Source organism: Mustela lutreola, chromosome 9 (assembly GCF_030435805.1).
Source record: "Mustela lutreola isolate mMusLut2 chromosome 9, mMusLut2.pri, whole genome shotgun sequence".
Classification (NCBI taxonomy): Eukaryota; Metazoa; Chordata; class Mammalia; order Carnivora; family Mustelidae; genus Mustela; species Mustela lutreola.
The window spans coordinates 95,671,664-95,687,868 of NC_081298.1; the positions used below are offsets into that span (position 1 = coordinate 95,671,664).

The 16,205-nt window shown below is 42.3% G+C and overlaps 1 protein-coding gene across 2 annotated transcripts in view; it reads left to right on the forward strand.

The window, feature by feature from the left end:
• The first annotated feature begins 525 nt into the window (after nucleotides 1-525).
• DGUOK (deoxyguanosine kinase) overlaps nucleotides 526-16,205 on the forward strand; it is a 28,711-nt gene continuing 13,031 nt past the window's right edge. The window contains exons 1-2 of one of the 2 annotated variants that reach the window (XM_059188083.1): nucleotides 526-745; nucleotides 11,422-11,534. In XM_059188083.1, coding sequence (XP_059044066.1) covers nucleotides 562-745; nucleotides 11,422-11,534 — 297 coding nt within the window. In that variant the 5' untranslated portion in view covers nucleotides 526-561. The remainder of the gene's footprint in view (nucleotides 746-11,421; nucleotides 11,535-16,205) is intronic. The other variant, XM_059188084.1, reaches the window with a different exon arrangement.

Sequence of the window (16,205 nt, forward strand, 5' to 3'; positions counted from 1 at the left end):
ACAAACTGGGAGGTGGAATGTACCGAACTAATTTGATTAATTCGATAATGTGCCAACATTGTATTGCTCGTCATGGTGAGCGGGAAAGTTAATTTGTGTACATTGTGTACACAAATTACATTGTGTAATTTGTGTACAGATTGTGTCATTTTCCTACTCGAAATAGTCCAGTTGCTACCCATATTCGAATAAAAGGCAGACAACAGACACCTGGAAAAGCCTCGTTTGCAATTACAGTTACTTTGATTTGTCTTTAGCTATGACTTATCGTAAAGTTACACAAAATACAAAGGTGATGAGATTGGTGAGTTTATGTCTCTTTTACCACGTTACCTGTTCGGCAAACACCGAGCAGCTAAGCCGCCAGATGCAATTACTAATTCTCCCGCACCCCACCCGGCACCGGAGGTCTTTCCACCTAGCTTCGCTCCTGCACAAACTTCGCGAGAACAGAGCCGCCCCTTTGGCCCCACCCCCAGCCTGCTCTACCACTTCTTGCCCGGCGATCTCCTGACGTCATAGGCGCGCCCGAGCGCTGGAACGGCTGTACCGAGGGCGGAAATGCTCGCGGCGGAAGTGGTAGCTGCGCAAGTGGTGGGTGGAATGACTGCGGGCCGGCTCTTTCGAAGGCTGTTGCGAGCACCTTCCAGCTCCATGGTTCGGAGCGCAGTCCGTGGCGTGTGCCCCTCCAGGGGCTTGCACGCGGAATGCGGGCCTCGAAGGCTCTCCATCGAAGGAAATATTGGTAAGGGCCGGAAAGTGGCTGCTAGCCTGAGAAGCTGAGCAAGGGAGCTGGGCCCAGACCCCCCTTACCCGCAGTCTGATGCCACGGGGCCTTTCCCCTCCTAGAGAGGCCTTTGCTTCTTTGATTTTTAGGATGTCAGGCCTCAGTACTCTTTCACTGCCACGGAGTTTGTAGATAGGACAAGAATTCTACCAGCTTGTTCTGATAGAAATGGATGCGACAAGAAGCAGGGTGTAATTTCTTAGTTCGCCTAAGATAGGGTTACCAGATTTAGTGGAGGTGGGGGTGTGCTCATTTAAAATAGGATTTCAGATAACGAATACTGTTTTAGTGTATGTCCTACGCAGTACTGGGGACATACACTAGAAAAAAAAATTACTACTTATCTACAGTTAAAATTTAACTGGTGTGCTGCATTTTCTCTGGCAGACCTACCCTAAGAGTTCCTAAAATTCGTTCAGTACCACTTACACTAATTTTACCGTGTCTCTTTTCTAGTCCCATATAATTTCTTAACGTTTTTCTTGGAAGAAAGTCACTTTTTAAACTTAAAACACGTAGAGACCCAGTATCTTAAATAAAAAATAATCATAAAACGAGATGAAAGCTAAACACTTCAGTTCACTGTTACTAAATTCTGACTTGATGCTTCTAATAGCTAAGATGCTGAGCCCTAAGAAGATTAGCAGGTGTTGAGTTTTGAAGACATTCTAGCAGCAAATTGAGAATTTCTCATTTTATTCATTCAACAAATAACCGTTTGAGTAACTTCTGTATGCTGGCACTGTTCTTGGCCCTGAGGATACAGCACCAAACGGAACAAATAAAAAATCTCTGCTCTCTCGGGACTCTAGTAGCGATAAATAATAAACAATATAAATTAAGTAAACAGTGTATTAGGTAGTAATGAATGTGATGGAGAAAACTCAAGGATGAGCAATTGAGGGAGATGGCAGTTTTAGATACGGTAGTCATGACAAGCCTTACTGAGAGGGTGACATTGGAACAAAAACCAGAAGAAAATGAGGGAATGAAACCATGTAGGTAACCAGGAGAAGAATCTCCGAGGCAGAGGAAAGACTGAGTGCAAAAGGCCATAAGGCGGACAGTGTGTTCAGGGAACAGGAGGAAAGCTATTGTGGTTGGAGCAGAGTGAGCAAGGGGGAGAATGGAAGGACGTGAGGTGAGAAGGTAGGGAATAGCTGAATTGTCTAGGCCTTTAGTCCATGGTGGATTTAAATTATGAAAAGATGACTGTGGCTGATATGTTGAAAGTCGAAGGTGTCGGAAGGTTACTGCAATGATGAGTTGCCATGAATTGGAGCAGGGTGGTAACAGTACTGCAAAGAGGCAAATTGGATTCCAGTTACATTTTAAGGCAGACTGGGTTTGATGTCAGATGTGTGGAATGTGAGATCAAGACATCATTTTGGCCTGAACAACTCAAAGAACGGGAGTTCCAAATGTTCTTAAATGGAGAAACATGGGAAGAACAGACTGGGTCGGCCGATGGTTGCAGGGGTCTATCTTTAGGCATATTAGGTTTTTATGTGCTTATTAGATATCTAAGTAGACATGTTGAAGAGACAGTTGGATGTTTAAGTCTGGAGTTCAGAGTCTCCCTGCATTGTAGGTATAAATCTAGATAGTATTTGAAGCCAGGAGACCTTGTGTGTTGATGGAAAGGACTAAGCTATGGGGCACCCAAATGTTCAAGAAGTTGGGGAAGGAACGAGGCAAAAGAGACTGAGAAGGAATGACTACTGAGCTCAGAGCAAACCCAAAAGAGAATGGTATCTTGGAAGCCAAATGAAGAAGGTGTTCAGGGGTGGGAATGTTCAACTGTGTAATGCTGTTTAAGTAACAGAGCTTTTTGGTGAACTTGAGAAGAACAGTTTTTAGGGCCTGTAAGGATGAAATGTCTGATCAGGGTAGGGTCAGGGAAAATGGGAGGTGAGGAACTGGAGATAGTGGATTAAGACAACTGGAAGTTTTCCTAGAAAGGGGAGGTATGGGGTGGTAGCTGAAATGGGGAGGGTTTGTGGGGGTTTCAGATTTCTCTTTTTGTAAAAGGAATTAGGTCATGTTTGTAAGCTAGTGGAAATGGTCTAGTTGGGGGGGGAATTGGTGAAGCAGGAGATAGAATATAATTACTGGAGTGATTTTAGTAAGCAGGAAGGAGTGGAATCTATTGCTGAAGCGGAGAGAGGTTGGCTTAAGTTAGGAGCGCTCTCTCTCCCTAGTAACTGTGAATGGCAACAGAAATGAGTATGACTTGAGTAGGCGTGGTGGGAACTTGGGGAAGGTCTTTTGGCTGTTTTCTCAGCGAAATAGGAGGAAGGCTCAACTAAGCAACATGAGTGTGAAGAGAGAGAAAAGACATGAATTAGTCTAGTGAGTGAGCAAGAGAAATGTAGAGCTGCCAGTTAGCATTAAGGATCCACTTGGACTTAGTGGTCCTGAATTTAAAGTGAGAATAATCATCACATCTGTTTTTTGTGTTTCTCCAGCCAAATCAGAAACCTCAAAAAGACTGAGAAGGGAGGGTCCTGCTCCCTGCCTCATGGTGTTAAAGATGTCCGTTAGGAAGCATGCCTCTAAAGGAAGCTCTGTTCTGAGAGAACAGAGAGTACCAAAGTACTTCACACAATAAGTACTTGGACAGACCATCAGGCAAAGTTTGAGCTCCCTCTCCCAATTTTCCTGACCTTTGCTCTTAACCTTTCTAAATGGGTCTACTTCTTCCTTGCTTTCACTCAGATCAGGACTTATTGAGTACCTGCTATGAAGGTAGACTCCCATGTGGTACAGTTCCTGTCCTTTAAGGAGCTCACAGCCAGGTGGAGGACTTCTCAACATAATTCCTGTACCATGTGATGAGTGCCATGATTGTTTGGGCATAGGACCTCAGAATCCCTGGGGTAGGAATTCCCAAGGGGGAGATGAGGCAGGAATGCTCCAGGTACAGGAAGTCACATTTGTCAAGGCAAAGCCTGAAGAGACATGCAGTTTTAAGAACAGGAGTGTGCCTGGAGGGCAGGATGAGTGGCCGGAAGGGTAGACTTGCCAGATGCTGAACAGCCTCTGCAGCAGGCTGTGCCAGGAGTTTGTTGTGTAGGTTGTGAGGGGCTACTGAAGACTTGAGGCTGGCGTGTGCCTAGGTCAAATTCATTTTACAAAAGAAATTAGCCAGAGGGGATGAACAGAAAGCATGCACTTTCTTTGTACATCTTGTTTGCTGCAGTACCCATAGTGCCGTGCATCCATCATGTGGCGTGAATGAGCAGGAATAGAATTTGGCTGTCGTAGTAGTTGAGAGGGTGGGGAAAATGCAGGCCTGGACAGAGGGAATGGAAGGACAGAGAAGAATGGTGTTTTGAGAGGGATTTTGGAAGTGGGATTGACAGGACTAGGTGGCCACTGGGAGGTGAGGGATAGAGGCATAGAGGAAGACAGTGAGATTGTAGTTTGGACATGGAAAACTGAGGATGGAAATAAAGGAAGTGGTCTGGGGAGGTAAGACATAGAGATAGATGTTCAGAGGTAGATTAGGACATGTGCCTGAGATCGAGAGATGGGACCAAGATTTCAGATAATGGAAGTTGTGGATTGTGGGGGTGGTTGTTGGAGCCTTGGAAGTGCGTGCACTTGCCCAAGGGAAGTGTGACTAATGGCAAGTGGACTGGGGGCCCCTAAGCTGGCTGTGTCTCGTTTTACCTCCTACTGCTGTCCATCACCCCACACACCGTGATGACTGTCCTCAGGCAGAATTAGTCACTGCCTCCTCTGTGTGCTCTCATAACATTTTGTACCCACAGCAGCTGCAGCACTTGAGTTCTGTGGGGATTATTTGCACACTCAACACCTTCCCCGGGTTGGCCACTTGGGTCTTGCTCATCTTTGCATCACCAGCACCTAAGCCCCTGCCTGACCCATTGTATTCTTTCAGTGTTTGCCAGATGCCTGGCTCTTGTGCTGATACCATGTGGAAGTTAGTCACTGGTGCCCACGGAACGAATATTTTAAACTGCTTTACAATCAAGTCAGGAGTGATCTTGTTCTCTAATCACAGGTGGTGTCCCCAAACAAATCAGTACCCCTCCAGGACACCTGAAAACGGGAAGGTAAACCCCTGTCCTGACTGAAGTTAGATATGTCTAGAGGGGCTTTTCTTGTTCTCGTGCTGCCCCAAGTTCTGTTGATCTGATCCTCTGAGACCACAACACGGAAGGAAAAGGGTCAGTGAAGTAGCACCCAGTGGTGCCCAGTATGTGTTAGGAAACTGTATGCCAAGTGTGATTGAAAATCAAAAGTTTGGTGCCCAGAATCCCTTAAGATCTAAGAACTAAAACACTTAGTCCATCTTCTAAGTGTATTCATGGCTACAGTGAGTATTATTGCCTCCCCAGACCAGTTACTTTATAATTATAGACCTCAGGCGAAGAAAGGATTGCTGTATGAGATACTGGCAGTGAGTCATCTCAGACCATTCTCACTTTGATTTTCAAAGACCCAACCGAAAAAGAAGAACTTTCTCACTGTTACAGTCTAGAGACTTGTACATAAAGCAGAGGAAAGAGCTTTTCTAATAGCATGTTCCGTATGTTCTAACGTCACTAATGTGCATCTGTTGCTTTTATTGCGTATAAACAATTGGGCAAAGAATTCGAGGGGAAAAAAGGCCTATTCTAAATGTTGTATACTGGAGTCTTGTTTGGAGTCTATATTGTTTCCGAGATTTCACCTCATTCCACCCATCTCCATTCCTGCTCTCTGGTTAGATACGCAGGATGCAGAGGGAACAAGTCAGTGTGTGTCTTCAGAAAGCAAGTGGGGAGAGTGACAGGTCGCAAGTAATTATAAAGTAATTCCTTGGTAAAGTCAGAGCAGGCAGTGGTTCGCTCTGCCTCCCGGGTGAGGTGGAGCTGGAGAGAGTTCCGGAAGGCTTCCCTGAGAAGGGGACAGTGAAATGATGAATCACGCAGTGGGCAAAGTGGGGGTGGGGAGGGGGTTCCAGGTCAGTGGGGGGTCTCATGCTGAACAAGAGGGGCCTGGACTGTATGCTGTTGTTAAGCATAGTTCCCATGGGTAAGACAATAAGAGGAATCAGAGCAAAAAGGGTATTAAGTTTCTTTTTAAGTCTGTAGAGTGATTTTTGTTAAGTTTGCCCAGAATGCTTTTGGGCTCACAGCCTTTCTGATCCTGGGTACTTTGTTTTGCAGGTGGAGTATAAGCTCTTTGAAGGTAGGGTCTCCGCCTAGTTCATCACTGTAGTTACAGTACCTAGTCAGTGAGTGAGTGAGTGGATGGATACAGCATCAAATGTGGTGCCTGAAATACAGGCTTTAAATGTTTTTGGAAGACTTTTTTTGTTTAAGATAGTTGTATATTTACTGCCTTAGTTTGCTTTTTGGTACAAGGTTTCAGAATTGGATTTTTGCCCGTATTTTAAATTTTGTTCAGGAGAGGAACATGCCTAGGGGTATGTTTGAGAGGCTTTCTCAAAATACAACCGTATTACATTGAAAGTAATACATTCTTTGGGCTGTTCCATCAAATACTATCTAATTGCTAGATTTTAGCAGAATATAGCAATTGCAGGTATCATCGTTTGTAGAAGAATTTGTGGAGGGAAAACAGTCATGACTTAGCAAAGGATGGAAATTAGCAACAGAATTCTTTGATGCAGCTTGTGGAATGACAGCCCTGGTACTAATAAAAATCAACATGTTGAACTAATATACCCTAGGAAAGTACTTCCTACCCTTTTCCAAGTCGTGGCACACATAATAAAGTTCAGTAATAGCTAAGGTCTGAAAGGAAGGTTTGATTCTGAGATCTGATACCTCCCAGATCTCATGATATTAAAAAGTATATTCAGAGATAACAGTGAACCTGGGATCTAACTAAATGGTAATAATGATATCATAAGAGCCTGGTGTTTTGCACAGAAACCAGACAAAGGAAGGGCTTTGTCTTGTTTGCCCAGTGTTGTATAAAGAGGAGTGGCTTTTGGTGGACATGAGTCCACCAAAGTCCATCAAGTCCAGTGGACATGAGTGTTCTGTTCCTTAGGAGGAAGCCAGTGTAGCAGGAAAGAAGCAGACACCACTCTTAGGAAGCCCCTGGGAACACTCTAAAACATATGTCTTAAAAAACAGAACAGGGTCATGGCTGAGTGGCCCAGTCAGTTAAGCATCTGCCTTCAGCTTGGGTCATGAAACCAGGATCCTGGGATCGAGCCTCACATCAGGCTCCCTGCTCAGTGGGGAGTCTGCTTCTCCCTCTCCCTTTTGCCACTCCCCCCCACCCCCGCTTGTGCTCTCTCTCTGTCAAATAAATAAATAAAATCATCAAAAGCAAAACAAAAAAATGGGCGCCTCAGTGGCTCAGATAGTTAAGTGTGTGACTCTTGATTTTGGCTCAGGTCATGATTTCAGGGTTGTTAGACTGAGCCCTGTATTGGGCTCCACATTCAGTGGGGAGTCAGCTTGAGATTCTCTCTCTCCCTTTCCCTCTGCTCCTCCCTGCTTCAAATAAGTAGATAAATAAATCTTTTAAAAAACACAACAACAGTCAAAACTCAAGCAGGAAGAAAAAACCTATGCTCAGGTATTATAGCACTAAAAACTGTTAGGCCGTGTGTGATTTTAATATGAATATATAACTTTGAATTATCTTTTAAAATTATTCCATATTTGTGGCTGGTGCTTGGCACAGCTGAGTTCCTTTGGAACAGCTTAAGAAATACTGCCCTATGGCAAATGACCCAGGCTCTCTGAGCTCTTAGGACCTGCCACCATCATTTACTGTCATTCTTTGCTGAAACTGGCTTCTGATTACTAAACTGGCTTTCCAGAAGATTTTGAATGGGCAGTGGGGTGCAGGGAAGGAGTATTGCCCTGGTGTAATTGTTCCAGTAATTGGATCTGTGTATTTCCCATTACATCAAATTTGTTGGCATTCCGGGTTTTGTGTGTTTAAAAGGCGTGAGTCGGTTTCTCAGAGTCCTGACTGCCCTTAGATGAACAATAAGTGTCTGATCTCAGAGGTGAAGCTGGCACTCCCTAACCCTCAGGGCCCTTCTTTTTTGATCTGCAGTAGTTTCTTAGATTGTTTTTAACTTTTAAAAAGTGTAATTCTAACAGTCATTCAATCTCAGCAATCTCAATTGCCTTAATCTTTCCCTGTTAATTAAAATAACATTTTAGGGGCGCCTGGGTGCTCAGTGTTTAAGTGTCTGCCTTCGGCTTGGGTCATGATCCCAGGGTCCTGGGGTCAAGCCCCACGTCGGGCTCCCTGCTCGGCGGGAAGCCTGCTTCTCCCTCTCCCGCTCCCCCTGCTTGTTCCCTCTCTCACTGTCTCTTTCTCTGTGTCAAATAAATAAAATTTAAAAAAAAACCAAACCAACTTTTTGGCTGGTAGGCAGGGACCATGTTTTAGTTTTAATCGGCAACCTACAATCTAAATTTTGCCTGTTTGTGCCAAATATTTTAAAGTAGGGGCTACTCAGAGCAGGCAGGCATCTGATAATATATAAACTGAACCAATTTGTAATTCCTGTCAATCTTTTAGGTTCTTCATGACAAGCCTGTAGGCTTTTAGTCAGTACTCTGGTATGTGGTTTTAGAACCCATATATTTTTTTAAAAAACCACCTCTGTTGATTTTGATCAGATTGCTCTGGATAGCAGCCTCAAATAGAAGTATGTGTTCTTGAGGCATACTTATAAATGTAGATTCCTAGGTCCCAACACCAAAGAGTCAGCCAGATCCTGTTAAGAAACCAAAATTAAGACCCAAGAAGCAATCAAAACACTTAAAGGCTATAAACATGTCCTAAGCAGTTAATAGATACTGTTTGATTCAATTGCCCAGTGTGGTGGGAATTCCGTGTGTGCTAGAGACATTCTAAACTTCATGGAAGAGGTGGGGCCTTAGGCTTGGTAGGGGGAAGGGATTCAGACACAGGCCAGGAAGAGCAGGGGAAGGCATTTATGCACTGAAGTGTGGGAAGAGCAGAGGCGGGCGGATGTGCAGAGGCACACATGGGCCGGGTGGAGGTGGAACTGAGAGATGAGCATGACTGTACAGCACACAGAGATTCGTGTTGTTTGTTCTTACCCTGTGTTGTTCAGACAGGAGCTGGAGTGCTGTGTAATCAATGGCACCTTATGGATGTGTGGGCTCTTCTGAGACATCCCTTCATTCCTAATCAGTAACCATGAGTGGCTGATAGAATTGACTTGAAGGGTGCCTTCCTTCCTCCTTTTGGTTCCATTTGGGTTCCTCCTCAGGGTAGAACTTGGTTTGAGAAGATCATCTCTCATAGAAGGGATTGATCTCCAAACATACCCTTGTCATTTTTTTGATTTTTAACAAACATCAGTATCAGAGGGAACTGAAATAGTAGTGTATTAAGTGTTTTTTTTCAGTCAGGTCATTGTGCTGGGCTCTGGTTCCACCCTGTGTGGCCTAGAGGAGCCCCCTGTTCTACCTGGAGAAAGAGAATTACAATTGCAGTGATGAGTTGTTACCCAGAAAGCCAGGTCAACTATAAAGGATGATAAGCTGACCCAGCTCAGAGGCATCAGGTTCTGGAAAAGCTTTATACAGGAAGCACATCTGAGCAAAATCTTGGAGACTGAGTAGGAGTTGACCAGGTGAGGAGAGGAGGTGCTCCAGGAAATGAGAATGCATTGGCAAAATCACATCTGTGAGAAAGAACAAGGCATGATTGGAGTTGCAAAGAGTTTGGTCGGCAGGAGCTCAGGGTGCCTGAAAGAAGCTGAGGCCAGGAAGGTACATGCAGGGGCCAGATCTTGCTGTGTCTCACAGACCATGCTAAAGGACTGGATTTTTGTGAAGGCAATAGGGAACTGTCAGAGGGTTGTTTTTTTTTTTTTTTTTTTTTTTTTAAGATTTTATTTATTTATTTGACAGAGAGAAATCACAAGTAGATGGAGAGGCAGGCTGAAAGAGAGAGAGGAAGAAGCAGGCTCCCTGCCCAGCAGAGAGCCTGATGTGGGACTCGATCCCGGGACCCTGGGATCATGACCCGAGCCGAAGGCAGCGGCTTAACCCACTGAGCCACCCAGGCGCCCCTGTCAGAGGGTTTTAAGCAATGTTATTTTGTGTTCACTGTGGCTGCAGTATGAATGACAGATTAAAGAGGGCAAAGCCAGAGTCAGGCAAGAGATGAGAGCCCGATCCTGAGCTTGGAGGTGGGAATGGAGAGAAAAGGACAGATGGGGAAAATTTAGAAGGCAGGTGCAAAAGAATTTGGTGGCTACTGGACATTTGGCAGAGGAGGGAGAAGTTCTGACAGGGAGTGATGCTGCTGCCATCCCCTGAGGTCTGGGTATGGGAGGACGTTCACTCTGCTGGGGATGATGATGGCTTCATTCATGTAGGGAGCAGATTGACTCTGAGGTGTTTGTGGGACATCCAAGTGGAGGTGTCTGGAGAGCCCGTGGATAGTGATCTCGAGGCAGGAAGGTAATGGGCCAGACATTGGTGTGAACGGGAAGAGATAATTTGTTGTACTAGCTTGGTTTCATCTCCAAAATATTTCTCAAAGCAACCACTACTTTCCACCTCCTCTGCAATCCCTTGGTTCAGGCTGCTATTATCTTTTAATTGGTTTGCCTACTTCTGTGTCAGTCTATTCTTACACAGATGGCAGAGTGATCTTTTAAAAACGAGATGGAATCTTACCATTTCCCTGCTTAACATCCATTGCCACTGACTTCCCATTGCCCTTAGAATAGATTCAAACTTCTTACCACGCTGTGAGGTCGTGCCCGATCTGGCGTGGCCTTCCTCCCTACCCCTACACATGTCTGAAGCCACTCTTCTCCCTCATTTGACCGTGCCTCTTCTAGGCCCAGGCTCTTCTTCAGTCTCATCCTACACCAGGTTCTTTCTCTTTCCCCTGCCTTTGTTTATGGGGTTCCCTCTGCCTAGATGACCCTTCCCCCACACCTGTCCTGCTTACCTCCTCACCTTTCAGATCTTACCTCAGACAGCATTTTCTTCAGAGGAACCTTCTCTGGTCTCCTGAGCTGTGTTAGAGCCATTCTGCGTTTTTCTTTCCTGTCACTTATGTTTGTTATTAGTTACTCCGTGAACATATCTCCCATACAAGCTCTGTGAGGGCAGAACCCTACGATGGTTTGTTTGCCATCATACTCCCAGTGCCAGACAGTCCTGAGCCCGGAGTAAGCACCACTCCAGGAAATACTGGTTAGGTTTGTTGAATGAATGAGGGTCCTAATCTCAATTTTTCTTTGCTGAAGAACTTGCAGTTTTTACGCTGTCACAGAATAGGTATGATTCAAGCCTTACAATTTAAGTAGCCGATTTCCTCTATTGTGGGTAGTCCTATTACATTTCCAACTGTCATTACATACCTTGCCTCTGGGAGGTTAGGGCATTACCACTGCAAGTCAGATCTTAAGGGTCTTTTTCCTCCCCTTTCCCCCCTGTATTCATTATGGGACCCGTCACCGTGGCCTGCCCCATCCTGAGTAGGACACAGATATAGGACTGAGGGTTGAAACTGGGAAAACTGGTACTTGTTGCCTTCAGCTGGGCCACCGTGCCTGAGTTTCATCGTAGCCGCCTCCTGCAGCCCTGATGTGGCAAGGGTCCCGACACATGCTGTTTGCATTGCAGCCGTGGGAAAGTCCACCTTTGTGAAGTTACTCACGAAAACTTACCCCGAGTGGCACATAGCTCCAGAGCCTGTAGCGACATGGCAGAGTGTCCAGGCTGCTGGCACCCGAAAAGTAAGTTTTCAGTTGTGGTGGGTAGTTGGCTGGCACGAGTGAATAAACTCATTGTAATAATCTCATTTGCTCAAAGTAGGTGAAACAGCCCAGTTTGAGTCTCTTTTTTTTAAATCATTTCATTCCAGAAAGCAGACCACATGTGCCAGAGAGGATATGACTTGTTTTGAATATGTTTAGTTTTGATTTTTGTGGTTTTTACATGTCTACATAAGTGACTGCCTCTGTTCTTTGTGGTTTCCCAAAGTATGTCCAGCCATCCTGGCTTTGTCATTCCTACCCTTGAGTGTATTACTGAAGCTGACCTTCGGGATTAAGAGCTAATTATAGTGATTTTTTAACTTATTTATGAAGTGTTAGAAAATTGGAAGGGCCATCTTGTCACAGTCTGAGTCAGTGCAGAAATACTAGCTAACACTTATAAAGCATGAACTATGCCACATGCTGTGCCAAGCGGTGCACATGTCACTTCTGCCTCATGGCACAGGACCCAGTGTTGGGCCTGCTGCTTTGGGAGGGGCCATGGCATTGGTTTCAACACCAGCCATATCCACGTGAGTAGGGAAGGACCAGTCTGGACGTGAACCTTAGGGGTAGCTGCGGGAGTTATTTCCCTACGCTCCTCCCGCAGCCTCCAAGAACATTTCACTGAGTAGCTCATTCTGGTTTTTAACAAAACTCTAATTGTTAAGAGAGTTCTTGGACGAGCCACTTTGCATCCCTGTGACGCTGAGTCATTGGTTCAAGTTCTGCTTCCTGAGTTTCTAACTTCTCTACATGACAACCCTTCATAGAGTTGAAGGTAATTCATGATTTGTTTGCTCTTTCTCCTCGTGTCTTCTTTCAGACCAAACACCATTTCCCCCCAGACTGGTCCTCATTCTGAAGTCACTTTGTCTAGGCGATAAGCTCCAGTTGGTTAGTTTTGCACTTAAACTAAGAGTAGTGCTCTGAATGGTAGAGAATATCATAGAACTTGTTCTCAGTGGCATTTTTCTGTTATTCCAGCTCAACATTGTGTTACCTCTTTTGGGAGGCAAATCATGCTTGTTGTGGACCTATGTTTTTTTAAATTGTCTCTGTGTGTGTATGTATGTGTTTGTGAAGTTAATTTTCCATTAAGAAAATAAATTACATATCTTTCTCTAAGGATGCCACAGGTCACCTGTTATGGGGATTTGAAAATAAGTCCACAGATTGTTTGTTGAACTTTCCTTTAAGAGGTAGACCCTAATTCTGTCCTTGAGTGTGGGCTGGATGTAGCGCCTTGCTTCTGATGAAGAAAATGTAGCAGGAATAACAGTGGGACTTGTTAGAGTAGGCCAAAAGAGACATTGTATCTTCTACCTCTTTCTGTCTTGATCACTTTTTGCTCTGGGGATGCCAGCTGCCATGTCATGAAGCATCCTTATCTGTGAAGAGGCCCGTGAAGCAAGAGATCGAGTCCTCCTGCCAACAGCAATGTGAGTGAGTCTTCTTGGAAGTGGATCTTTTGGCCCCAGTCAAGTCTTCAGATGATTGGCCTCAGCCAACATCCCGACTGCAACTTCGTGAAAAACCCTGAGGCAGAACCAGCCAGCTAAGCTGTGTCCCGATTCCTCACCCATAGAAACTGAGATAATGAACCCAAGCCACCAAACTTGGGTACAATTTGTTATGCAACAGTAGATACCTAATATTCACGTAGTTCCGGTATTCAGAGGTAAAGAGTTTAATGTTTTTGTTCTTTTAGATTTCTTTCTACTTAGGAGAAAATATATATATTTACCTACACCTATATGAATGTCTAAAACATATATACATTTACTTTTTTTAAACAAAAATTGTAATTGTTACCTGCATGGCGTTTGATATACAAGATCTAACATCCATAGTAATTTTAATGATTGCAGTGTATTGCATAATATGATCCTTTAATTAATGTAATCGATATATTTAATTTAATTAATATATGTTATATATAGCAATTTCTTCCTGTTAGAAGCAATGTTACAATGATGAATATCCTTGTAGCTACATCTTTTTTCTTGTTAAGAGCTAAATTTTGTGTCCTTTTATATTTTAAGAAAATCTGTGGTTGGAATTTTAGTGTCCAGAAATTACACATCTTGTTGATTGTTGACACCTGCTATAGTTTACATAGTTTTCCTTCAGAAAAGTTGTACCACTTTCCCCATACTTTTGGCAACACTGGGTATTGCTGTTTTTCATTGTGCTAACATGAGGGGCAAGAAAGCCGTTATTTTGTTTTACATTTCTTTGATTACCAATGGATTCAACACCTTTTTTATACTTATCAGCCATTTATTAGTATTCTTTAGTGAATTGCCTATTCAGACCTCTTGCTTCCCCCCCCACGATCTTCAAATTTTTTAATGGCTTTATAAAAACTCATTGTATGTTAAGTATCTTAACTCTTTGTCACATATTGCCTATCCTTTCCCCAGTTTGTCACTTTTCTTTTCTCTCTCTATATGATGTATTTTGCAGTATAATACATTTAAGTTTTTATGTAGTCAAATATGTCTTTTTCTTCATAATCACTGCCTTTGATGTCTTAGAAAGACTCACAATCCAAAATTATAAAAACATGCGCCTGCATTTCTTTCTCATGCTTTTATGGCTTTATTTTGCTCTTTATGTGACTTTAAAAGTTACAGGAGGCTGATTTTCCCCAAGTCATTATTTTCATTTTGTAGTAGTAGTTTTGTTTTATTTTATTCCTGAGTGGTTATTTAATTCTTATTATGGTAACTGGGATCTGTTTTCCCATCATCTTTTTCAAACTGGTTATTATTGTTTTAAAGGAAAGCAGTTAATTGTTTAGGAAAGCAGTTAATTGTTGTGTTTGTCTTGTAATATTATTATTATTATTATTATTATTATTGCTTTATTTGCTTGAGGTTTCAGAAAATAATAGTTTTCCCTGAATACTTATCATTTGTAAGAGTTTTCCAATAGCTATACTTCACTTCTATTTTCTTGTTTTCTTTTATTGGATAGAAGTTCCAGAGCAATACTAACTTGAATAGCACTTATGGTAGTCAGCCTTAACTTGTTCTGTCTTTAATGAAACTACCTCTAATGTATCAATATTAAGTTTTGTGATTGTTAGTCGTTTCAGTAGATCATGTGGAGGAAGTACTCTTATAATTATTAGGACAGGAACTGTTTTCCTTGGGATCAGATAATGAATTTTCATCAAAAGCTTTTTAGTATCTAGTAAGGTAACCACAGGGTTTTTCTTTTTTTAATCTCTTAGTATTAGTAGATTTGATAATGGTGCCATCTGTACATGCTAGAATGAACGAACCCTTTTGATCATGGTACATTAGCCCATTAATTTGCTAATAGATTGTTTGAAATTTTGCATGTATATTTATATATTTAATTGGTATTGCTATTTTTGACAGGTTTTACCATTGGGTTTATAAAATGAATTGGGAAGTTTTATACTGTTTTAGTGTAGGAATTATTTATTCTTTGAAGGAGGGATAGAATTTTTTTTTTTTTTAAGATTTTATTTATTTATTTGAGAGAGGGAGAGAGAGCATGAGAAGGGAGAAGCAGACTCCCTAAGGAGCTGGGAGCCTGATGTGGGACTTGATCCCAGAACTCCAGGATCGTGACCTGAACTGAAGGCAGTGGCTTAACCAACTGAGCCACCCAGGCATCCCAGAAATTTTTTTTTTTAATAGTATGGATTCACTGCTCTTTGGGTGGAATAGTTAGTGGACAGCTGTTTCTTCCTCAGCTATTCAGGGTTTGCAGGTTTTGTTTTGTTTTGTTTTTTATCCTCTTGAATCAATTTTGATAACCCTTGTTTTCTTAGAAAATTTCCCTTCTATTGAGACTTTCAAATTTAATAGTATAAAAGTAGTACCTATATTTTTTTATGCTTCAATCCAGAATGACTGTGTTTTTTGTCTAATGTTACTTGTTTGTGTTAATATTTGGGGAGGGCTAGATTTGATAGATGATTGTCTCCTTTCTTTTTAAAAGACCCAGTTAATGGGTTTTATTAATTTTGTGGAGATTTGTATTCTAATTCATTAATTTTGGACTTTAAATTTACTCATTTCTTTCTAAGAACTTCTGTGTATTTTTAATGATTAGTTTGTGTACTTTTCTTTTTTCTTTCCTTAATAATAAAAGCATTTGCAGCTGAAAATTTTCTTCATGGAATAAGCTTTGGCTTTGTCTTTTAGAGTTTGACATACAAGATCTCAGTTTGATGTACAAGAAATACCAAATCTGTAATTGCAGTTTTTGATTTGTTTTGTAGTTTTTTAATTTATTCTTTGCCCTAGAATGAATTATTTTTAAAGTATTTTACATTTTCTGGGTAGATTTTGTATAGGTTTTTTTTTACTCAAGTTTATTTTGTTATGGTTAGACAACATGGCTTTTGCAGTTTCTAATTGGGGGAACTTACTGAGGTCTTCTTCATGGCTTATGTATGATTGAATTTTATATATGATCAATTTTGGTAAATGTGCCATGAACTTTTGAGAAGAATATGTACTATCTCCAAGGTATGGAGTTTGATGTGACATATATTATAGATTCTAAGATGCCACTGATTGTAAGACACATAATCAATTTAATAATACTTCTAAGGCATAATTAAAATGTCTGTTAAAGTTTAACTTAAGGGGCGCCTGGGTAGCT